The following is a 25,571-nucleotide window of genomic DNA, read 5'->3' as shown; positions in this document are numbered from 1 at the left end:
AGCATGATTTTTGCATCTTGAGAAATCATATGAGCTCGATGCTGTTTTAGCCAATTTTTATATGAGTTCTTCATTTTAATAGTTGCTGCTTTACGTAGTACAGGATCCCATGTCTTGATTCTACGTATCTCCTTCCTGAGTTGTGTTTTTCTTAAGGACACCTCATTATCACTCACGTGTCTACGTGTTTTATAATCATTCTGCCCCCCATTAACGCTATTCTTTTTGAATAAATGCAAGGCTGGAAGATAGTTCCCCTCTTGATATAATAGGTTTGGCTCCAACATATCTTTTGGATATGAGATGATTTTCAGTAAGTCTGATAACATAGGCGGCGTCCATCTGAAACGATTGCCCTTCGCAGAAACCACTACGGAGTTGTGATATGAATCCTTGGCTTTCCCCATCAAATCGACATTCCATTGCCATTTAATTGCCAATATGCTGTGATCACTTTGTTTAAGCTCTAAAACTTTGAGCTCAGTCAGCATATTGAACATATTATTATCAACAAAGATGTAATCAATTATAGACGTTGATTTGCCTCTTCGCCAAGTACACTTAGGGGGAATGTCTTCAGATATTGCACCATTCACCATATTTAGACCTCTTTCACTCATCAGCAAGTTCCATTGTCTAGCAGTTGCCGATAGTTTTCCCGTGTCACTTCCCAAACAATTCATATTCAAATCACCCGCCACAATAGTGTGGTTAATCGTGGCATCCCTTGCTATTAAGTCTAAACAGTCCCCCATGTCATTTAAAAAGGTGCTATCTTTAATATCCAAATGATTCCAGTAGATATTCACACAGGCTATGTTTTTTTGGCCATGCGTAATTTTTACAACTTGAATATGCCTATTTGGGGAGTGCCACGGCATCAACTTCCATCCATTACCAGTCTTGAGTACCACCAACAGACCCCCTTTAGGTCTACCACGATTTTTACTAGTCGCTGGTATCAGTTCCAGTTGATGGTTTTCCCAGACTGGCACAGATTCCAACCATACTTCTTGGAGCATTAATAAGTCATATTGTTCTAACTGTATCTGAGACGTGGAGGACAAATGAGCACTACCTCTCGTATTCCAAGATGCCGCCCTTACAAGTTGTTTTCCTGTGATGTTATTTAGCTAACATCTCCTCTGCATTACTTCATTAGCTGCAAAGGTGACTACTCGTGATTGTTTGACAGGCATATTGGAATACGAGACTGAGACCGGATTTTGCCTCCATGGTTTACCTTCAGGCATGTTGAACAATTTTGGTTGAGTTAGTTCACTTCTCTGCGCATTCTCAGCCAAATTCAGTAACATGAAACCCATCTGATAGATTTCCATTCTTTCTTGCCAGATTGCATCCTTTACCATATCTGATGTCATCCAGATCTTAACCACCGTTCTATCATATTCATGAATGAATTCAATCTGAGCTAAATCTGATGACTTCACACTTTGTAGCCGTGGAACATTTCCCAGAATATTTAGAACTGATGATCTATTTAGATCGTGCACCCCAAATTCCCCCCCCTGCACTGCATTATCAAACTTACATGAGTCAGCTCATTACAGTTACCATGTCTGCCGTTCATTCTCTCATTCTTTTCATTCTCCCATTATAAGTTCTATTAAAGCTAGGAGTGTTCTGGGCACAGGGGATCAGAGGTAACCTCACCTCTACTTGCCTGCCGACAACCCCCCTATTCAATTCCAAATGACTCGACGGAGCGTTCACAGGCACATTCATTCTCACCTCTTTTAACCACTTTGGAGGGTTTTCGTCCAAGTATTTAGGGGTCATTACCGGTTGTGTCAAATATTGCCGCAGTGATTTTTCAATTTCTTCTCTGCGCTCTTCTAATGTTAGATATTTCTCTGGTCTAGGCAGTGCGAGTAATCCAACTTCTGAAGATTGATCAACCTCACCAATTCTAGCCTCAGTTCTTTTGTCTACCTCCTGTTTCTCGTTCATTTTACCAATTTCTAGGACCAGTTTATCCAACGGGGCATATTTTAGTTCAGATTGAGAGGTGTCTGATTTCTCCTTCACTACCTGAGAGTGTAGTGTTGATAGACCCTTTATTTTGGCTATTGCCGCATATTTTCTCACAATTGCAGCACTTTTATCCTGCAATCGTTTATCAGGCAAGGTTAATAACTTTATGAATTGCCTGGAGTTTTTACTTTTTTGCAGCTTCGTTATTTTCTGATTCTTTTCCTTCTTTTGTGATAGTACTTTAGTCCTATGAGCAGTTTTTTTTAGAATGTATCTGCAGATTCTGAGCAGAAAATATATTAAAAACTGGAATATCTGATGTGACCACCTTATGCTCTGTAGCATTAAAATGTATTTTATTTTGTTCTTTTTGGTCACTTATCTCTAGAATTTCCTCCCCTTTTTCTTGATGCATCGCACAACCATTTGTTTGTTCTTTACATTTTTTCTTTTTTGGTTTGGTAACGATTGCCTTTACCTCATTGGCTTGATCTTCTTTATCTAAACACATTATCGCTCGCACAACCTCTACTATTTGAGTTTGTATGATTTCCTTTTGGTTATTGTCCACTTGTATCAATCGGGACATTCCTTACTTCCCGTTGATCATTTATCGATCTTATTCAACCAATTCATTTAGTAAAAAGTTTTGATCTGTAAGACGAGAGTCTAAGGATTCATATAGTCTGGCCAGTGTAAAAAGGGCAGTATTCATAGCCTGTAGTGTAATTTCTGTCCCTAATGTTGCAACTAGCCCTCCACCTTCATTTAGGTCTCTTTCTTTAGTCCTGCCCTGTCGTGGTGTAGGATGCGTAAAGGAAATTGATAGTACTGAGGACTCATGTTGTGAGTCAGTAAACATCACTGGTGATTGCGAAAGATGGTCTCCTTCATCCAAATCACCAGCTTGTATGTCCTGATTATTCATATTCGAATTCAGAGGCCTAATGGCCTCCTCTATACACATATCAGCACATCCATTCTCTGATTCCTTACACACTCAGTCACTCCCATCGCTCCTTTGGTACCATCTTGTGGACAGGTAGTTACCGGTACGTGTATTAGTACAGTGGTTATTTCATTTACTGGGGGTGGTACAATCAGACCCGTTTTAGCTGGCACAACAAATTCACCCAAAAGGTCCTTCTGACTGAAGGCCATCATCAGGGAATCAGAGGGGGCGCATAAGTCTATTGCACTATTTGCATCACCCTCCACTTTCTCAGTTACATTTTGCACTTCCTGCCCAACATTAGAGACCACTACTGTTGAAACACTTCAGGGTGGGCTTTCTTGGTAAAATTTCCGAATATCCGGCATATTCGATAACAATCTGGCGCGTGATACGTTCTTGCGAGGAGCGCTGGGAATGCTGTTAACACGTTTGGGAGTAACCAATGCAGTGTCAAAATCATCATTTCTAGCGCCTTTAGGTGGCATGCCTGTGCATAAGGTAAACATTTCTCCAAGTTAGTGGGAGACTTCACAACACTTCACTAGAAGCAACCAAGGCTTGCCACTTATACAACCAGTTAAAGCAAAAAACAAGTCAATTTTTATAATGTTGATTCACCCCTCGCCACTCGCTAGCTCAAACAGCCGTAACAGCCCTTTTGATAGCCCTATCACAAATGCACGTCCACAATACGCGTGTACTACTCCCAATGTAGGGTTTGATAAGAATTGGCTGACTGGGGAAGTCACAGCCAAAATATCACGTGAAACTATAAAACACCACGTATAGCTAAGTTTTCACAATACCTTCAAAATACAGGTTGTAGGAAACGCTTGCATTCTCATGTTAACCTAAAAACTTCAAAAGGACCATAGATTTTCTATTCGCTCAAACCAGCCAACCCAGCCTCACCAGCGAACAGCCAACAGTACTTTGCTGTACTTTTCGCGGGTGCGCAGCGCGTGTGCGCTAGGCTGCGTGATTTTTAAAGGGCAGGCAAGGCGTCATAGGTCAGGGGGCAGGTCCATCAACCAAAACACACCTTAAAAATAAAAACAAAGAAGGGAATTGTAAGTGAACTGCTTCGTATTACACGATCATCAAGAAGCCCACAGTGTTCTAGTATGCTTCTATGTAAATGTAAATGTCAGCACACAGTCACCTCCTTTTCCCTTTGTAGAAGTCCAGGCAGACCAGGTGTCTCTGTTAAAGACGTCCTCCAGTGCCAAATGAAATGAAAGCACTCGATCGTACTGAACGCTTTGAAAGCACAAATAAAGTTGAAAGGCTCAGATTCCAGCAGCAGTCAAAAGCCAACACAGCCAACAGTACTTTGCTGTACTTTTCGCGGGTGCGCAGCCTGTGTATATTCATTATCCTAGTTGACTCCATTTGTACTCTGCAATTGCTTCTTGCTGTGGCATCCTTAATCTTTGGCCAACAGCTATTCTTTGTTCATGCACAAATTCAATACCAGTGCCTGTCAGCTCTGCAGCCCTGGTCTCTCTCCTTCGAGCTTTTCGCTTACTATTATTCAGAGTCGACGTCCATCTTTTCCACATGGCCACTTTACCCGTGTTATATTTTCTACTGCCGTAAACTTCTATGTGACTCATCTTCCTTGCGTTTCTGCATATGTACATTTACTACACATCTGGTTACTTATCTCTGTGTATATATGGTTTCTTCCCATTTGTATGCAGGCTTACCGTTGTTTCTTTAATTACATCTTCATTCCTTTGCACGTGTCAGATTTTCTTTACAACTCTTCGATATTCCGTGTTTGCAAATCTCCTGCTACCCCTTCAGTTCGAGGGTACATTCGGTACGATTGTCTGAGTGCATAACGTGTCTCATACACCAGATGCAGTATTGGAATGATACCTGGTGTCATGCACAGTGTCTTCTTGTCTTTAATCCAATATGTCGGAGGTGAGGGGGCGGGTTCTATCAATGCAGTACACGTCTGCTCCTCTACAAGGCCACCATTGTTGTAGCATTGCAGCCCTGTGTGGGAGAAAGAGACTGGGCATAACCCGCTATTTGTACACCACAATGCATGTTTCACCTTCCGCGTGGGGTAACAAAAGCACCAGATTGGTCAGGGCCAGTAATCCAATGGGAGAAGGAGGGAAGAGGGTAAGGGCGGGGGGGGCGACAGGAAACAGGATGGTGTGTTGTTCGGGTGAGGTCAGAGGAGGAGTTAGCAGACTAAAAGACCAGCAGGAAGAAAGGTGGTGGATTGGAGTGCGAGTTAGACAAATTGTGAGGTATTGGTTGGTTAGAGCAAGTGGTACTGTGTGGTGAGTGTGCTTGCAAGGTGAGAGAGAATGTTAGAGGGAGTGTAGAGTGTGAATGGATAGTGACGGTGGTCAGTCATAATTTAGAAAAAATGTCGAATGACAAAAATGTCGAAAAAAAGTCGAATGTATTCTTTTTTTATTTATATGTATTTTTTGGCTTTGGTAAGTATAAAAAATGGGTAAAATGAAAAAAGGGGTGGTTGGGGGGGAACCCCCATTTAAAAAAAAAAAACGTATTGAAAAATTAGAACATTTTTTTCCACATTTTTTTTTCTAAAAAAGACTTTCGACATTGTTTTCTACATTATCACTATAAACCGATAGTGACTGAGCAGAAGATGGTGGGAGTAGTAGTAGTAGAAGCATTGATGGGTGAATGTATATAGTTGGAGAGAGAGAGATAGGTGGGACAGAGGAGGAGGAGAGAAGGTGGGTGGAGTTGGGTGCAGGGGAGTATCGATAGAATAGCAGTCTTGAGATAGGGAGAGAACTATTAAGGCGTGAGAGAAAGGAGACTGAGTCAGGCAGCGTGTCCGAAAGGCACAGCAACCTCAATAATAGAGGTCCAGTTTAGAAAGTCCCAGAGGAAGCCTAGATATAGAATGAGAATGCCTTAGGTCCTCGTTGACCACTATCTAGAGATTATACAGTAGGGGGTCAATACGCTAACCTGGGGACTAAAGACACCTGAGCTACAGTGGAACATTCTGTATCTAGACGAGGGTGTGAGGGATAGCACTAATGCCCTGCCAAAAACGTCTCTAGAAACCAATGAATGCTCTTTAGGAGTTGGAGTGTTCTTTTAGCCATCTATGACAATATATATGTGTTCCTTAGAATCAGGAATGTGTTTCTATAAACCTAAGCACATGTTTATAGCAGGGTAAAAATGTCACTTTACCAGGGATAAAAAGTCACTTGCCCCCTCAATTCTCTACATGTACCTAGCACAATGTTTCTTACTCGTCAACAGTCAATTATCACTAGCCAGTGCCAGTGCAAGTGCATATTTTTAACAAAACCTCCCCCACTCCATTCCTGATCCAGAATTATGCTGGTCATTTTACTCTCTATGGTCTATATCTCTCCGTTCCCATTTCTGAATTTGAATCTAAACTGTATCTGTTTTGGCCAAGAGTATCTATGTTGGGCTAGGAGAGAGTGGAGAGTTGACACACTCCAGACCCTGAGATTAAATAAAGGAATCCAATTACCCAAGGAGTTGGCTGCAAGTGCCTTTTCAGGAGTGGAGTATTCTCTGCTATCCTGGTAAACGTTCAGGTCCTGCTCCTTCCCCTTTTGCAAGCTCTCCTTCATGTCCCTCTCCCCATCTCCTTATATTTGCTGCTGAATCTGTGATCCTTGCGTACTTATGCTTCCATACCCAACCCATGTTTTCTTCATTCTGATCTACCTCCTCTCCTTCAATCTCTTTCTGTCCGACCAGTCTTTCTTCGCAGAATATACTCTTCAACCTCCAACCTATCCACCTCTTGTCTTGCTTTCTTGACTACCCTGCACAGTTTCTCGTGTCTGCTTTTTTTCTGTACGCGTACCTACTCCTTTTATTTTTATTCACATGTACTCTTTAGAAGACCATTACTAATATTACCCTCCCCAGGTCACATTGAATGCAGACTGAGATGGGTAAATAACTGTGTAGTTCTCAATAATGCTTGTTCATGAGAATAGGATTCTTTCTCGATCTTGGAGAATTCAATATTGTAGTGATTCTGAAGAAAAGTAAACCAGCAGACCAATGTGAATCATACTGACACATCTCTGCTCTGTTATTTTGGATTTGGGGGCCTTTCTTTTTTCAGACAGGTCTAAAATGGTTGTTGCGCACACATGGGCTTCCTTTGAGCCCAGCTCTGCAGCCTCCATATTGGCCTGTACTGATCTAGACCCGTTCCTGGCCTTGTGCTAGCTAGGTCACATCTTGTGGGAGGGAACCTGTATGTTAGGTGGATTTCGGGGAAACCTGACTGGTGATTGAATGTTTCGCTGACGTAGGCCAGCCCCTCTGTGTATAGGTTTATGTAGTTGCCTCCATTCAATTATGTTTGAATTTTCCTGCAGGTTCACTTTCCTGCTGAGCGATTTTTGCACCAAGAAGTTGCTGCTGATGTTTTAGTCAGAATTTGGCCATACTACCTGAACTAGTGTCTTTGTAGCTGAAGCTCTGGTTCTGATTGTTGGCAGCTAGACCCCTTTCCTGGGCTCTCCTTGACATTATCCTAGTCCCCCTCGCTGGCTGGACCAGGCTTTCTGTGCTTGGACCGTTTACTGCTGCTTCCTGTTTTTACTGCTTGGGTCTCCCAACTTGGTGTTGGAAGTTATCATCGCTTTAATGGGTGTTGGCCAGAAGGTATGCCTTCCTGGGTCACCCCTACCATTGTTCTCTTCCTGGCATTGTTTCCACTCTTTGTTCGTCTAGCCACTGAAACCTACTTTGGTGGGTTTGCCTTCCTTTTTGTTGTTGCTTCCACCACTGGCTTGTAGGTCCCACTTCTACTAAGGTCTGCTATTATTCTTATTCGCTGTCTGGGTCGTTGGTCCAAGGTTTAAGTAAGGACTTAACAGCCAATGGGTATTTCAGATCATGAAACTGCTTCTAGAAAAAGGTTAGTTAACCCCTTGGTTAGCTGTCTTTTTGGCAACTACAAACATGGGTATCTACCCCTGTTTCCTGGGTGTGTGGATTATTATTGATACTTGACCTCATGCGTTCCCATGGACTGTGGGCAAAGATCTCTGCAGGTATCCTCAAACCATGTCTTCTCCTTTGACTTGCATTGGCGCTGAAACCTGCTGTGCTGCATATCTTTGTTGTGCTATTCGGTCTTGAACTTGGATCAGGAGCTCTTCTTTAGGTTCTCCTCTTGTGTTCCCTGAAGCTCTTTGCTGGCATATCTGCACCCGTCTGACAGAACTGGAGAGATGCTGTCCCTGTGCTTGAGGCCAAGGATAAGTCTCCGTCCTATTCTGTATTAGTTGAAGGGGCCGAAGAAAAGGAATTCAGCAGATTGAGGAAGAGTCTGTTGCCGTAGTCCAGCCTGGAGAGGACTACTGCTCTGGAGCCATTGGTTCTGGGAGAAGGTGAGGAAAGGGAGAATGCCTCTGAGGTGGTGCAGCTGAAAGTGGGCATTCTTGGCAAGGTATGTGATGTGAGGAAAGGAGGAGAGAGGAGTCGAAGATGACACCAAGGTGTTTTGTCTCACAGGAGGGTGAGTTGAGGGGGGAGGACCATGGAGGGCGGCCAGAGAGTAGGAGGGAAGGAAGTAGCTGGGGTCCCAATGAGAAGCAGCTCGGTCTCACTGGCATTACGGCAGAGATTGTTAGCTGTGCTCCATGCCTGAATGGCTGACAGACGGTCAGGAATGAGTGAGGAAGAAGGAGGCAGTGGAGGGAGCTTGAAGGAGAGCTGTGTGCTGTCCGCATAACACTTGCAGTTAGGAGAGAAGGCAGAGATCAAATCGGCTAGAGGTGCAAGGTAGATGTTGAAGAGCCACAGCAAGAGGATGGAGCCCTCCGGGACACCACAGGTGGAGAGTGTGATGGAGGAGAGAAGGGCCCAGTTGAACCAGGGATGGTCGGTCAAACAGGAAGGAGTTCAACCAGCCCAGTGCCAGGACTGTAATGCCAAGGTTATCAGAGCTGATTTATATGGATTATAAGGATATACAAAGGTGGCATGATTTACCGTATCAAAGGCAGAGGAAACATCAAGAAGGAGGAGAACGGAAGGAGAGTTGGAATCGAGATTAGAGTGCAAGTCTTCACAGGTGTTCAGGAGTGCAGTTTCCGTGCCTCTGGCTTGCTCTGAAGCCAAGACTGGTGGTTGTGAAGACAACCAACAGAATCAGTGTGGTGGATAAGATGGGGGATGGCCATCTTCTCCAAATGTTTGCCCAGGCAGGGGGTAATGGAGATGGAGTGGTAGTAAGCCGGGTATCGGGGTTGAAAGCCTGTTACAGAAATGTTTGAGGGAGAAAAGACCGAAGATTATTTTTTCGGAAATAACCTTCGGTCTTTTCTCCCCTGAACATTTCCGACTTGGCCCCCACCCACATCCCCACACCCTACTTACCTTGCTGCAGCACATTTCGCTGTGTGACGCCGACTCGCTGTGCCCCTGCAACGCCTGTTCCTTTTCACTTTTGTGATCGGGAACTGGCGATGCAGGGTCCTTTGTTCCGCCCACCCCCCCGCCCCCGGGATTGGCTGTGGGTGACACCCCTGCAGCCCTCACTCACAATATTGTGAGCAAGGGTGTGGGGGGCACCCCCGCAGGCCCCACCACCGAATGGGGGATTTGGTCAAACCTTTCGGTCGTTCAGTATTTTCGAATGGCCGAAATTCGGCCAAATCTCCCATTCGGTCTTTTATTCTGTCTTTTTGAATGATTCCGTTAGCCGGACAGGAGGGGTTGGCAGAAGGCTTTTTGAGGATAGGGTGCTCAAGGGAGTGCTTGGGTAGGAGCCAGTGGCAAAGGAGTGATTGCAGAAATCAGCCATTGCTGGAGTAAGGGAGGTAATGTCCTGGATAGTTCTGGAGGAGCAGGGGCCCACCTGTTGGGAAGAGACCTTCATAGAGCAGACTTGTCTAGAGACCTCATAATGTGACATGGGAGAGAAAGAGGAGAGGGACGCCAAAGGAGGCCTGAGAGTGAATGAGGGTGAAGGGTAGAGGAGAGTGAGGACAGGATGGCCTGAGTTTTAGTAATGAAGTGAAAGGCTAGTGCAGTGCAGAGGGTCAGGGAAGGCAGAAGAGAAATGGAGACTACAGTAGAATTGGCAAGTTTCTTGTAGATTTTGAACAGTTCAGCTGTGTTGCTAGTGGCCCCAGAGATGCAGATTTGATATGGGCCCTCTTCTTCGAGCGGATGGATAGTCTGTATTGCCTTTGGAGCGGCCAGCATGCCAGTCTGTCAAACGATGTGCTTGAAGCATGCCACTTAAACTCAGCACTTGCGTTTCAGAGAGGCTAGATCGTAGTCTTACCAGGTGTTGGAGGCGGGCTTCATGCGGATGCTCATGACCGGGGCAAAGATGTCCAGAGTGTTGGAGATGGAGAGTTGAAGGTTTGTAAGGACTGAGTCTGTGGCAGGAGTGAGAGGGGGAATGAAGGCGGTGGCAAAGCAGCAACTGACGCTCGCTTCCTCGGTTGATTGATGGTGAAGGAGCCTGACTGTGCGGGCAGGGGCTTAGCTGGGGGCCCAAGAGGTCCAGGTGAGCGGACAAGAGAGCATGATCAGACCAGGAGAGATGTGTAGTGAGAGGGTTGGAGATGGGGATGGGGATGTCTGCTGAGATGAGAGCATCCAATGTGTGTCCGGCTGAGTGAGTTGGACCGGAATGGAGAGGGAATGAGGGGCACAGAGGTTGCAGAAGAGTCCAGATGCCGCATCAAGGGAGTAGAGATGAATATTGAAGTCTCCCAAGAGAAGCTTAGAGATGGAGGCCAGGAGACAAGAGGTGAGGTCAGACCACACTGAGAGGAAGAGGGAGACTGGACCAGGGAGTCTGTAGATTGTGGCAAGAGTCAGCGAGAGGATAGGAGAGTCATCAAGTCTGCAGACGTGACATTCGAAAGAAGGAGTGGGACTGATTGGGTATGATGGTAGCAGGGACCCATTCAGGGAAGGTCAGGGCCACTCCACCCGCAAGACCGGTTAGTCCTAGGCTTAGAGTGGACTGTGTAGTCCTCTTGGAGGAGAGTGTCAAAACTGGTGACAGAGCTGACTGTGAACCACGTCTAGGAGAGCTAGGACATCAAGGTCGAGGTCTTTAAGGATGTGGCAGATGTCAGAGTAGTGTTTAACAGCAGAGCGAGGGTTGAGGGTAGCTAATTGGAGCTGGTTGCCTCTTTTGAAGGTCTTCCGATGAGGGGTACAGGAATGTGGTACACAAGTCTGTGGTGGCAGAGGAGGCTAGAGAGGTGGCAGGAGTTGATGAGAGACAGAAGACACCTATCGCGAAGGAGGCGGTTGGGCTGAGAGCCCTGGACCATGACAGTGCCATTCAGGTGGACATTAATGATGGCCCTATAGGATGGGGAAGTATGCCAAGAGTACTTTCAAATGGATGCCACCATTAATGGGTGAGGAAGAGAAGGGGGAGAGCACTGAGACCATATGGGGAATCCAAAGGTCCGGAGTGGGAACGACAAAGAGGATGTCTGTGACAGTGTGCCTGGAAGAACTGTTGACATAGGTGCCAGCGATGGGCAGGCCTGGATTGGAGACCAGTTGATTCCTTCCAGACTTCGAAAGAGAGAGATAAGATAGGTGATAGAGTAGCAATTAGAGACGATAGGGGAGATTGAAAGCACCATGGAGGGAGAACACTGAGAAGAAAGGGGGGGGGATTGAGGGAGGAAACTGCAAAGCAGAAAGCCTAACTTCAACACAACAGCAATGCGTAACCATCTAGATTCAAGTGTCCAGGATAGAGGACTTTTAACTCACCACTACCTATTTCTAAAGTAACTTTTGTGGTATTTAGCGACCTCGGGACACTTCCCTGTATACACCTTAGTGAACTTTAAGCAAAAGCTGGATTTGTATCTTGCAACAGTGGGTTTTTATATGTATTTTCTATTTATTGTATGTATCTATATTCTCCTTATGGAGAATGCCTGTGCCAATGTATCCCTTTAGTATCACTATTTTTTTCTTGGGCTGTAATGTAATCAGTTTTACTGTTAAGTCTACCTAAAGTACTTATTGGGCTAACAATATGTACTAACACATTTTTGTTTCCCGTTGGACAAGTGTGTGGGCTACCTGTACTGCTACTGCATCAGTCTACCTCTCCTTCCTTGGAGTTAGGCTTGACTGCTCTGCCACACTATACCACAGAGCAGTTTAGTTTACCTTTTGGGCTGAGTATACTGCCCCACCTTATGGTTAGATGGTTGTACAATTCTCCCAAGACGGTTTTACAAATACCTCAATAACAGTAGTCCTATAATGCTGCTTAGTACTGCGGCCATCTACATCACTCTGGCACCATCATTCCATGGCTATGGAAATGGAAGAGGGGCTCCGCTCCATACCTTTTTTTTTTTCTTCTTTTTTTTCTGTTTTTCATTGATTGCTTTTTTACTTTGGACCTTTCCCTAAGAACCTGGTGATTTGCTCCGGGGACCTAATAGAAATAACACCCCTCTCCTACGGCCATTACAGGTGGTAATGTCCCTTGACCCGCTGTTAAATGGGTTGAGTGCCAATAACCCTGAATTGGGCCTCTCATGCAACATTAGTGCTTAATTACATCAAGCATTGCCAATTAAATCTATGCAGATTCAGCATTGGAATGGTTCCCTTTTATTCTTTTGTGTACACATAGTTCCAGAAAATCTCTCGGCCAATTATATGCAAGACACCTAATGTTCCTTGATTAATTTTCTTCGCATTTGATGTCCTAACTCAAATTAGATATAGATATTTTCCTTTTGCTTTCCTCTATCCTTGGCCACAATCACAATGGTGCCCTTCTGTACTTGAACCCTTGCTTTTATATGCCCGCAGGTGTTTTTCCTCCGATGGTTCTACACTGCAGTAGAATATTGGTCCGAATGCTGGGACAGTATGCTTCATAATAACTGGTATGTATGTTTCAGACATTCTAATTCTGTGTTTTGTGGATCAGCTGGACGTTAACACTTATAGCAGTACGTGTACGAGAGTGCTGGATTGCTAGTGTGTGAAATGCAGAGGTGTCCTGGGACATTACTGTTGGATATGTCGTGGAAAAAGACTATCATATGCCAGTGTATGATGGGAGTTGTGGTATCCACTTATTCTAAAAGAGTTTTGATGTCTTTTTTTTTACTTAAATCAGACTTTGAGGGAAGTAAATTAGCCATGGATATAGGCTGTGTTTATGGACATCTATGTGCATAGAGCCATTAAAGGAATGGTCACCCATGTACCCATTATTCTGTACATCCGCTCTGCACCTCATAGTGATACATAAGTGTTTTCTCTATGGAGCATCACTTAAATTTTGATGCAGTTATGACTACAACACACCTGTGTTCCCTACTGCCATCTTCTGGTCATGCAAAGTCTGACATGGTTGCATTAAGTTTGAATGCTCTGGCAGCACAAATTGGAGCAAAATCCCTACTAGTGGACCTGTGACCTCTGGAGCAAACATTCAGCCTCATTACGAGTTGGGCGGTGCAGTAAAAATTGCAGTAATACTATGTAAACTACGAGTTTGGGGGTAAAAGGTGGAGGAAAGACCCAGCATAATTCCTCTGCCTTCTCCCCCAAATTAAGCCAAATCTGCAGAATTGGCGCCAAAGGTAATACCGCTGAAATCCCCATGGAGTCCTATGAGGACTAACACTGCCTACCACCACTTGTAATCAGGCGGTAATACCGCCGGACCAAGTGGCGGTAATGGTAATTCCATTTGGTGGTATCTCTGGATTTACCGCCAAGATACCACCAAAACTTGTAATGAGGCACATAGTCTCACTGCATTTATCCCATCACGTGTCACTGGAAATTCAAAAGATGAAATAATCTGCATTACATTTAAACACAGTATTTCTCCATTTTCAATTTCTTATCCACAAGTGTCCCATGGTTTCTTCATTGCTTTAAATTAATTTAAGCTTTTCCCAATCACTTCCTAAATCTTGGTAAAACTACAACAGATTTGAACATCCAGTAAGTGTTTAACATTATTTACGTTACAGATGCAGCATGTAACTTACGCAGGGATGCATGTACGCATCAATAGATGTTTCAACAATGAAAAGATGTTCACTGTTGCATCTGCATTCATTTTATCTTTCTAGTACTGTCTTATTACATCTGTGATTGACAAAGGTTTATTATCTTAGTGTGATATCGTTGTTACTCATTTTACAGCCAGTTCTCTTCCGTCAGCAATCACCGCTAGTACATATTTTATCTCCCATTCAAAATGTACAATGGCAGGTCTTCAGGTGTTCATGTCCGAACCAGAGTATACAAATGAAAAAATGAAAACAAGATAAAGTCAAGAACTAACTTAGCAAGGCAGTGATACTGAGGATGAATTATCTGACCCTTAGCCCAGATGAATGGGTGATGTCTCCACCATCACTGTGAACTGATGCCCGCATTAGTTGAAAACATAAGTTGTCAGGATAATCCAACATGTAGGGCCCCTCTGCATGTTCCCACCTCCCATCCCACCCAGTACCTTTCCCATTGGCCTGTTGGCCCTGTACCTTCACCTGCAGGGGCATGAGACCCACATTGCTGCTCCTCCTCGCTCTGCCTTGGTCCTGCACCCCTGGTAAGTGCGGTGCCGTTTTAGACCCCTTTGTGCCTTTTGCACTTCCAGGCACCCAGTTGCTGTGTTGTATCCCAACCCCCGACCCTCTTCTGTGTATGTTTGCTCCTTGTTCCCCTTCGTGCACTGTTACTTGTCTGTCCAATCACCTCTACATGTTACCCCCCTCCACCGTCACCCATCCCGCACAGCACCTTTCCATTGAGCCCTCTTAAGGAGCCCTCCATGGCAGCCCTCTGCCTGGCAGCCCCTGCGGCTAAGGGCCCCAAGGCAAAGGGCTGCTCTACTCGTGTCTGCCGGTGTCAGCAGGGGAAGCCAGTGGCCAGCCGTCAACCAGCAGCGACTTAGTAAGGTAGGACTGGCCTGAGTTAGGGATAGAGCCTTCACTGCACTCTGAAAACCCTGCCACATATACAGGGCTCTCAGACTTAGGTGTGTGTTTCTCTGGTACTTACACTACATTGTGAAAGTATTGAAAACTGCATTGTGAAACCTAGGCCTTTTTCCCACTATACAGGACTCTCAGATTTAGATGTGTTTTCTCCGGTTTTTAAACTACATTGTGAAAGTAGTGCCGTTCTGTAGTTCTTAGCAAAGCGTTCATCTAGCGAACTTCTCTACCATTATCTGAGCTCCTGTCGTCTTGTCCAATCGTCTACTGTTGTGTCGTCTGCTTGCGTCCCTCCCTGTTTCCTTCCCTAGTGTTCTGCACCCCCCCCCTTCTCTCCTCTCCCTACCTATTCTATGGTGCTCTCTCTCTCTCTCTCTCTCTCTCCCATCTTTTCTAACTGTTTCTCTATCGACTCTACCCCTCCCCGGAAGTCTTTCAAGGACGGCAACCTTCTCCATATTGCCACTCTAAACTCTTGCTCAGCTGTCAAACACTCCTGACATCTGCCGCCTCCTTGAAGGACTTCACCTCAATGTCCTCGGTCTCACTGAGACATACAAAAACCTACTTGGGAAAGTGATAGGCTTACAAGGAACCTTTTAGGTATATGTTCCATACTTGTCAGGGAAGGTGATTGGTTCTCTATCATCAGGTGGGGCAACTAAGCCCTCCCCTAGTGCAGGTCACTATGAACGTCATCAAATACACGACTTCCCATTTGTTATACAAACTATGGGGCTCTCTTCTACGTGTCCTTCTATTATTGGTTGGCACCTTGGAAACCCTCTGTAATATTCCACCTACACAGGCTAACATCCAGGTGCTGGTGGGCTGGTCAGAACCATAGCTTCCCACCAATTAGCCTGTCATCAATCATCACTCTTGCTGTCTGCCAGTCAATTATCCCTTTGAAGATTGGCCTTGGAAATGCTCTCTGTGCCTGAGAATAAGATGGAGTATAGGAATACTCTGTCTCTTGGTTTCGATACAGCTCGTCCCTGTGTCTACTTGTATCCAACCACGTGACTGCAGACCATGTTTTAGTCTTTCTGCATTTAAATTACTATTAAATGATGAACCTCTGACATCTTCGATGTTCTCACTCCTCATCTAAGACAGGAGTTTTGTTCTTTTCACACATTCTGTAACTACTGCACAAACAGTCTCTCGATTCACCTCTGAATGTCGATTGCTTTTCCAACTTTAACACACTGAAAGCCTTTCTTTTCACTGGATCTAGCTCTGCTAAAATGCGTTGTGGAATCACCCATAGTCCATACATTCCTATGCATATACGTTGGCGCATCGCCACAATCGATTCACTACATAGCTAGCCTTTATGAATACTTTGTCTACTTGCGTTACTGCATCTGTACAATTGTAAAATGGCTTGATATCTTCATTATTTCTGTAGCATGAGCATCTTCATCTCAAGCCCGAAATGTTGCTAATCTTTATCACCTCTTTAAAGCTTATAGAAAGTCTATACTATTCAGCCTCATCTGAGTGTGTCAGCTCTGCTCTGTATGACGTCACCAGGCTTCTTCCTTTCATTCAAATGGCTTTATATTGTTGTGAATGCATGAATGGCTTCCTCAATGGTAACCTTACTTCCAAGATTCTTTTCGGTGTAGGTATTTTCACTGGTACTGCACGTGTCTCATTCTTTGGCTCCCAACTTATAGGCAGCATGGGTGAGGAGCTTTGGGTGGGGGTACTTTGCTCCACCTCTACACCTGTTCATCCAAAACCATCAAGGACCACGTTGACACCCTGGCTCTGGCTTTGGCCGACTTTTGCAACCACTCCGTCGCCACTGGAGTCTTCCCTTACCCCCTGAAGCACTCTTGTGCACCCTCTTCTTAAGAAACCATCTGCCGACCCGTCCTGCCCTGCTAACTATCACCCAATCTCCATCACTCCTTTCCTGGGCAAACTCATGGAAAAGCTGGCCATCTCCCAGCTTAATCTTCACACTAAATCTGTTGGTTGTCTCCATGACCATCAGTCTGGCTTCAGAGCTGCCAGAAGCACGGAAACTGCTCTTCTGAACATCCGTGAAGACCTGCTCTCCAACCTCGATTCCTACACCCACTGTGCCCTCATCCTACTTGATCTCTCTTCTGCCTTTGATACAGTCAACCGTGCCATCCTGCTCAACCGTCTCTGTGATAACCTGGGTATCACCGATCAGGCCCTGGCATGGCTGACTTCTTTCCTCTCTGATAGACCCTCCCAGGTCCAACTTGAGTCCTTCCTCGCCTCTATCTCTACCTGTGGTGTTCCCCAGGGGTCTAACCTCTCCCTGGCTGTTCAACCAATACCTGGCACTTCTTGCCCTTCGAATTGCTGCTCTCTGCCCCAACTTTCAGTGCAATGCGGATGCGCCACCTCTTCTCCTTCTATCATCTCTGTCTACTATCCAGGAGTGGTGTATTGCCAATGATCTCTGCCTTAATGCCTGTATGATCGAAATTCTCCTTATTGGCACACATGCCCCTTCTTTCCCGTCACCCTCTGGCCGGCCTCTCTTGGCCGTCATCCTGCTCCCACCTGTGAGGCTAAAAACCTCAGGGTCATCTACGACTCCACACTCTCCTTCTTTCCTCACATCTCTGACATCTCAAACTACCAGCTCCACATCCTCAAAGGTATTTTTCCTGTTCTCTCCTTCCCCCAGAAGCTCAGTGTCTCCAGAGCTCTGGTTCTCTCTAGGCTGGACTACTGCAACAGTCTTTCTAAATCTGCCTGCCTCTACTCTCCGTCCTATGCAACTCATCCAAAACAGGACAAATGCAAGACTTGTCCTTGGCCTCATGCCCAGGGATCGTATCTCTCCAGGACTGAAATCTCTGCACTGGCTCTCAGTGGCAGCAAGGATTAAGTTAAAAAACCCTCTGTATTGTCCACAAGGCCTTCTGGGGCTTAGGGCCTCAATACCTTCAGCTGTCTCTTCCTAAATATCTTCCTTCTCGAGCTCTTCGCTCATCCGCCTCCAACTCCCTCAGGGTCAGTCGCTTCTCCAAGGAACGAGTTGGTGGTAGAACTTTCTTCAGCTGGGGCCTCCCTCTGGGACAGCCTCCCTGCCTCTATGAAACTTGAGAGCCAGCTCCGGTTCCGGAAGCAACTCAAGACCTTTCTCTTTGCTTCTGCTTTCTCTCCTCCTCTCACCTGCTGATCTCCTGGCCGAAACTGAAACTGCACTGGTTACCTGGCTACCCTCTGATCTCGGGCCCAGATCCCCTCCCCGCCAGTGCCACGCCCTCACTGCCTTCCTACCCCTGACAACCCTTGCACTCGAGGGCTGTTTCTGTATCCCTACAGCCCCCTACCAGCTCTTGACACCTGATGTCTGCACTTACCCTTGTTCTTGCCACCAGCTGGTCGCACTTTTTATTTGTTTTATTTATTTTACTGTTATCCTATGTACTGCACTGGCCCATCCCCATTGCCCCCCCTACCGCAATTTGCTTCCTCCCCTTGCGTGATCTCAATGTCACCTGGCCTAGTAAGATCGTTGTCTGTCTTCCCTCTGTTCCCCCTCCCTTGCCTCGTTGCACCTTGAAACACTTGTGTATAGGCGTGTTATAAATACCATATCATATAATTTCTGATGCTTGTTAATCTGCTTAGAATCACATGCTGTGCATATAGTCTGACATCCAGTGGGTTGTAGGTCAAAGGATCGAAGGGTAAAATGATCGATTCAAAAGGATCGATTCAAAAGGATCGAAAACAAAAGGATCGAAAATTGTGTTTTTTTTTTTTTTTACATTTGGGGGGTGGGAGGGGTTCCCCCTAACCCCTGTTTTTGTGGTAAAAACCACTTTTTTAAACTATACGAAAACCAAAAAAAAATATGTATAATTTTTAAAAAAAATGTGATCCTTTTTGTTTTCAGCCCTTTTACATTCGATCCTTTTACATTTGATCCTTTAACTGGTTACCGCAGAGTATTGCATCTTGTATTTCGAGAAACGAAAGGGGACGTCGACATGGGCGTGCCTGTAACATTTATATTATTAAAATGATTAAAATGATTTAATATTATCCTATCGTCCCTTTCATCGATGGCTGTTTCCAGGTCTCCACCGAAAACGGTTCCACTGACCTTCGACGGACAGTGTTCCCTGGGGTCAGGGTGGACATTTCCTTTTCTGAGAATGCCTTTCCCTTTCCTTTCTTTGTTCCCTGGGTCTTTTCGTCACTATTTTATTTCCTCAGCTATGGAGAGGACTCTGTTTAGGTTTTGTCCTTCTTTTAAGGCCAAATTCCCTTGGAAGGATAAACACCATAAGTGTAATCGGTGTTTGCCCCTTAATCGCGACGAGACGGTTTGTGTGGCTTGCAAGCTCCTGCGTCCGAAAACTCTGAAGGAGCACTGTGTTAAGCCGTGTAGGCCGAGTCTAGTTCTCCTGCTGCCACAACCGCCGATTGTGACGAGGGGCTGAGTGATGAACAAGCCTCTGATTCGGAGGCTATTGACCTCTTGGCGGAGCATTCTCGCTCTGAGTAGTCTGTCCCTGGCCCCGTGTTAGGCAGAAATCTGTGCAGTTCCCTCTGGGACCACTGCAAAAGATTTAGGACTACAGGTGTTTGGCAGTAAACCCACTTGGTAGCAGTCTGTACCACACAGATTCACTTGGTAGCTGTGGCTGAGCAGTCAGACTTCCCCCAAGAAGAGTTAGGCAGTATACAGAGCATTCACAATAGGTCAAAAGAACACAATAGAACAAGTAGACACTGACCAGGGCTTGGTGTAAAAGAGATATAATTATTTATTTAAAACCACACCTAGAAAAACACACAGGCACTAATAGTAAGCAATTCACAAACACGGTCACTAAAAGATATACACTCCCTTAGAAGAATATTAGACAAGTCTTAAGTAAAGCCCCACTTATTTTCAGACAGCGGTGAGCGCTTAACGTAGATAGCACTCTAATAATTCGTTTTAAAAGGGAGAGAAAAGCAGAGAATAAATTGAAACAGATCCCAACACTTTTTCACGAATACCACAAGAGAGGAAGGCAAAGTAACACCGTGAGTTTAGAGTCAGTAGGCCGGATCCACTTTAAGGGGATCAAAACGAAATGTGTCCAAGGTCACACGGTTGCAGTGCACAGGAGTCTTGTAAAGGTTCAAAAAGAGTTGGACCAAAGAAAGGGACCAGTTAGAGGGTCAAGGCGGCCAGCCTAGTCCAGAAGGTTAAGGGGTTATTATTACCTTGTAGCAATCTTTAGAAAGGGAGGCCTGGCGGACACGGTACCTTAAAGTGATGAGAATACTCCAGAGGGGGCAGTTGTTCCTGGCAGCGGATGCAAGTCGGTGCTTCGTCCGGGGGAAGAGAGGATCTCGTCGGGGAGGAAGACAGGAGTCCGTTGCACTGCCAGGGAAGAAACCAGCCGCAGAGTTCTCAGGTAAAAGGAGCGGTCCTTTTATTCGCGGCCCAGTGGTAAGTGGCTATCCGGTTGCCGGGGTGCTTGGCACGGGCAATTCGACCACAAGCCGGGCTGGGGTGCGGAGAGAAGAAGGTAAACTGGTTGTGCCCACCAGTCAGGGGAAGAAGCCTCCAGCCGGGAGATCTTCTGTCGTTGGGAAGTGGTGAGTCGGTTCCGCAGGGCTCCACCGGTGATGTCGTCGTGGTAGGTCGGCTCAGCTTCTCCCTCGTCGGATTCTCAGGTCCTGTGGCGACTTCTGAAGTTCCAGTCCCCAAAGCCCTGCTTTTATGCAGCACACCCCCATTCACTCAGCCTAGCTGTCAATCAAACATGCTAAGTGGTGAGCCGGCCGGCTCACCACTTGGGCCAATCACACAAGAGTGCGACTTGAGTTACCAAGGTAACTCAGTCCAGGGTGCCTAAACCCCCTCCCACACCCCATGTGGTACCCAGACAGAATGGCACCACTTTTGGAGGCATCTGTAGAGAAGCCCGCCAAAAAGTGGAACAAAGGGCTCGACTTGGGTTGGAGTCACAGAAGAGAACACAAACGCCATTTTAGAATAGAGTCCTGGCAAAAAATACCAACCGGCGAATTAATATTAATTAAATAAACCAGCGGTATATTCGAGGCTATGAGAATTAAATAATTAAAGTTGGTAGCCTCGAACAATGGGAAAATCCCATAGTGATATATTCGCGGTCGAATATAAAAAGTAGTATCCACTGCCACCAGCCAAAACTCGATCAGGGGGGACGGAGACGTGCCCCCTCGACTAACGGACCCCGGGGCAATCGAATTGCCCCGACCAGTACGTCCACAATATGATGGTTTGTACCGGTTTCTGTTAATAATTTGGGACTAGTAAAGCCAATGGTGACTTTACATGCCCTGGGGGACAGTAGTCAGTCCCAGGGTATAGAGTCTATGGTGGGGTGTCACTATGACACCCCGGTGTTACTGCACGGAGGGTGCTGTGTAACACACATAGAAAAAAACACATGAGACCCTATGGAGTAAAGGACCCCATAGCCCATAAAACACATTAGCAGTCAAAGGAACACCATAAATCATGTCCAAGAGTGGGAGAAAAAGAGTCTCACTCTTGGCAGGAGAAAAAACAAACTCCAGAAATCCAGCAAAGCTGCTGGGGGACTCACTAGGTTAGGAAATTCACCCTAAAGAGAGAATTCTCCCTAACACCCCGCTAGGCAAGACTCAGGTCCTGCTATGGGGACTGTACACCCTGGCGACAGATGCACACGTTCCACACACTAAAAACACAACCCCAGGGAAGTCTTTGACGAAACCGTTAATGCGGTCCATAGCGCCAACGGGCACCCCAATAACTTCGGCCTTGCCGGCCGATCGCCAGGATCGGCAGCCCTCCCCGCAGCCGCAGGTGTGACTTGAAACAGGGCCCTCTAAATCGAAGGGCGCTGCCCCCAATATTCAGGAATCCATCGAGATGCATCGGAAAGAAAGTGTCCACGGCCGAGAAGGCCCCGGTTCTGCCAAAAGTAACCGTGCAACCACAGGCCCGAACTTTACAACTTCCCGATTCTGAAGTGATTACCGAAAGCACCGCTAGGAAAATTTCGCGGATTGTCAGAAGCAACGGTACAAGGATTCATCGAAACCCAAGAACAAACACAAGGATACCTTGAAATCAAGGGATAGGCTAAAGTATTCATCGGAACCCACAGAAAGGCCCACAGACAAACCGAAGGACACGCGTCAACCGTTGGTCCCCCGAAAAGACTTTTCAGGAAAGGCACTGGAGGATTTCTTTGACGTTAAAGGAGAAATCTCGACATTTGGTGACAGAACATCCATTACAAGAGCCCTTTCCACCCCTGGACCGCTCTGGTTCATCTGTTTGGACAAGAGAAACATTTGAAGGATGTATGGACTGGCTAGAGAGGTTTGTAGAACTCTCTGAGAAGTCCACACCCAAGAGACCTAGCTAGGGAAATCCCCCTCTCCCTGTGGCTAAGCATCTGAAGGGCTTTGACCCTACTCAAGATGGAGAAGAATATATTTGACCTCACTGAGGAGGAGGTTCAAGATGAAGATACTTTGCTGACACTGAGGATGTTCATGTGGACCCTGCAGAGGGTTGGGGAGACTACCCCGACCCATTGATCCTTGCCTTGGCAGTCACCTACTCCAACACCGGAACCTGATGCCTTGTGCTGGGACTCCACCCACCCCCTTCCACCCCCACTCGGCAAGGCCCCCGGTCGACGACCAAATGGCGTTCAATGCCATGTTGAGGAAAGCAGCAGAACATTTCCATATTGCTACCCAGGAGGCTGTTCCAGAAGCTTATTTTAGGAGGACATTTTGAAAGAGAAACCACTGGCCAGCCAAGCTATTGCTCTGTTAAATTCGATCAAGAAGCGGTTGGCCCCTTCTTTGACGCCTGCCTTTACTAGAGCATTAAATCCTAGGGTAGAAAAACTTTTTTGACCCTCCCCCTCTGTCCCCAGTTTATATCAGGGGTCATGCTACTCCGGATTCACTGGTCGTAACAATAACTAGGAAGAGAGCAGGGGTTCCCCTATCAACTGGGGAGACACCCCCTGACAAGGAGTGTAAGAGGCATTACGCTCTGGGAAAGCGGGTCACGGAGGCTGCGGCTTATTCCACTCGCATCATATTAATACAACCTTTTTGGCTAGCTATGCTGATGCACAATGGGCCATGCTACAGGAAGACCTTCAAGAAGTCCCTGAATCGCTGCAAGTCCGTCTGCTCTCCACAGTAGCAAAAGGCCGACAAGTTAACCAGAGTATCCTAAAAAATAATTTGGATGCAGCAGAGACAGCCGACGGGTCCCTGGCTCAGGGTACCATCCTGAAGAGGCATGCATGGTTAAGGAACTCTGGTTTCAAACCAGAGACCCAAGCTTCACTTATAAATAAACTGTTAGAAGACGCAGATTTATTTGGAAAGGCAGTTGATGAAGCCCTCGAAACTGCAAAGAAGTGGCATGACACCCTTAAAACTCTGGATCAAATCACCCAGAGACCTTCACAAAGGAGGGGGAGCAGGAATAGACGTGCCTTTCGTGGCCAACGTTTCCCTCTCAATCAATACGGCTCAGGAAATAATTGGTCTTCTCCCCAAGGAACCAGCAGCTACACCACCCCATATCCCACAAGAGGTCAACAATGTGGTAAAGGAAGGGGCTGGAATTCTACCCCTCGAAGCTCCCCGGCCTCAGGCCAAAAATGACCTGCAGATCCGGGTCCCCTCCCATGCATCCATGGTTGGGAGCCGGCTAACATCATTTCTACAAGCATGGTAGGGAATAACTACAGACAAGTGGGTACTCAAGACCGTTGACCACGTGTACTGTATAGAATTCTGCTGGACCCCCCCCCCCAATTCAGGCCACCAAGATCAAGACGTCTGACAACAGAACATCTGCGCATCGTGCTACAAGAAGTAGATACCCTGCAGGAAAAGGGCACCATAGAAGTCATACCTCTTCTACAGGTAAACAAGAGTATTTATTCAGTGTACTTCCTTCCCAAAAAGGATCTCACCATGCGCCCTGTACTAGATTTGCGCCCAGTGAACACATTTGTCAAACCACAAAAGTTTTGTATGGTCACTCTGCAGGAAGTAATTCCCCTGCTCAACACAGGGGGATTACATGGCAACATTGGACATGAAAGATGCATACTTTCATATTTCAATGTTGGTGGTGCAGAGAAAATACCTCAGATTCATGATACAGGACAAGCACTATCAGTTCAGGGTGCTACCCTTCGGTATAGCCTCGGCACCAAGGGTATTTACAAAGGTAGTGGCAGCAGCACACCTGTGCATGATCTCCATCCCGGTTTATCCTTACCTCGATGACTGGCTCATAACAGGGGACTTCTACGAGACAGGTCTGTCAAATACCCAAATAACTATAGATCTTTTATTCAGTCTGGGATTCTCCATCATTGAGAAGAAATCCAGCTTAGACCCCAGTCAAGTCCAGCAGTTCCTAGGGGCTCTAATTCGAACAAATGACGGTCTTGTCTTCCCCTCCAACCCGCGGGTCCAAAACATGTTTCAAATCCCTCAATATGTAGCCTTCCGAGAGGTGACGGTACGCAAAGCTATGCGACTGTTAGGAATGATGGCGTCATGCATTTATTTGGGTCCTCACGTGCGCTTGCGTCCAATGCAGGAGTGGATCAACAGCAGTGGTGTCAGGCCAGCGAACAATGGGACGATCTAATAGTTGTCTCACCAGCCCCGTTCTCTCGCTGCGGTAGTGGTCGAGGGAGAACCTCTTAAAATGAAAATCCTTCACCACTCCCGCAGTGGAAGCCACTTGCACTACAGACACATCTCTCACAGGGTTAGCAGTGTTCAATGCACTGAAAGCCTTTCAGACGCAACTGCAAGGAAAGACGGTCCTGATCCTCACAGACAGCACCACGGCCATCTGAGGAGGCACTCACTCTCGAGGGCTGTCCAAACTGTCTGTTAGGCAGAAACCTGTGCAGTTCCCTTAGGGACCACTGCAAAAGATTTAAGACTACAGGTGTTAGCAGTAAACCCACTTGGTAGCAGTCTGTACCACCCAGATTTACCTGGTAGCTGTGGCTGAGCAGTCAGACTTCCCTCAAGAAGAGTTAGGCAGTATGCAAAGTATACTCAATAGGCACTCAGACACAATAATACAAGCAAACACTGACCAGAGCTTTGGTATCAAAGTATATAATTATTTATTTATAAACACACAGTTGAAACACTCCAGCACTCTTATTGTAAAATATTCTAAACACAGTTACTATTATGATATATACACCCCTTTTTCCCTTATTAGAAAATCACAGTAAGACACCACTTATTTTCATACAGAGGTGAGCGCTTAACTAGATTGCACTATACTACTATACTAAGGTTGTGAAAAAGGGAGGGAAAAAGACAGAATATGCAGGATTACACCACTCTACGATTCAGGAACACTATTAGCAAGGCAGAGAACAAAGTCACTGGTGAGCCAAAGTCCAAAGACTGGGCCCACTCTTAGAGAGAGCAGAGCACAAATGCGCCCAAGATCACACAGTTACACTAGGCTTAGAAAGTCTTGCAGAGGGTTCAGAAAAGAGTTTAGAGAGGCTTAGAGAAGTTTAGCCAGGGTGTCCCAGGCTAACCCAGGTTCGAAAGCC

At 46.1% G+C, this 25,571-nt stretch overlaps 1 protein-coding gene across 1 annotated transcript in view; it reads left to right on the top strand.

Moving 5' to 3' along the window:
* The window catches only part of DNAJC16 (DnaJ heat shock protein family (Hsp40) member C16), a 1,127,735-nt gene that overhangs the window by 630,133 nt on the left and 472,031 nt on the right, over positions 1 to 25,571 (top strand). The window contains exon 11 of the mRNA XM_069610457.1: positions 12,791 to 12,867. Coding sequence (XP_069466558.1) covers positions 12,791 to 12,867 — 77 coding nt within the window. The remainder of the gene's footprint in view (positions 1 to 12,790; positions 12,868 to 25,571) is intronic.

Source organism: Ambystoma mexicanum, chromosome 8 (genome assembly GCF_040938575.1).
Source record: "Ambystoma mexicanum isolate Mex_15411 chromosome 8, UKY_AmexF1_1, whole genome shotgun sequence".
Taxonomy (NCBI): Eukaryota; Metazoa; Chordata; class Amphibia; order Caudata; family Ambystomatidae; genus Ambystoma; species Ambystoma mexicanum.
The sequence above is the reverse complement of the archived record's forward strand: the minus strand, read 5'-3'. Positions and strand labels throughout refer to the sequence as shown.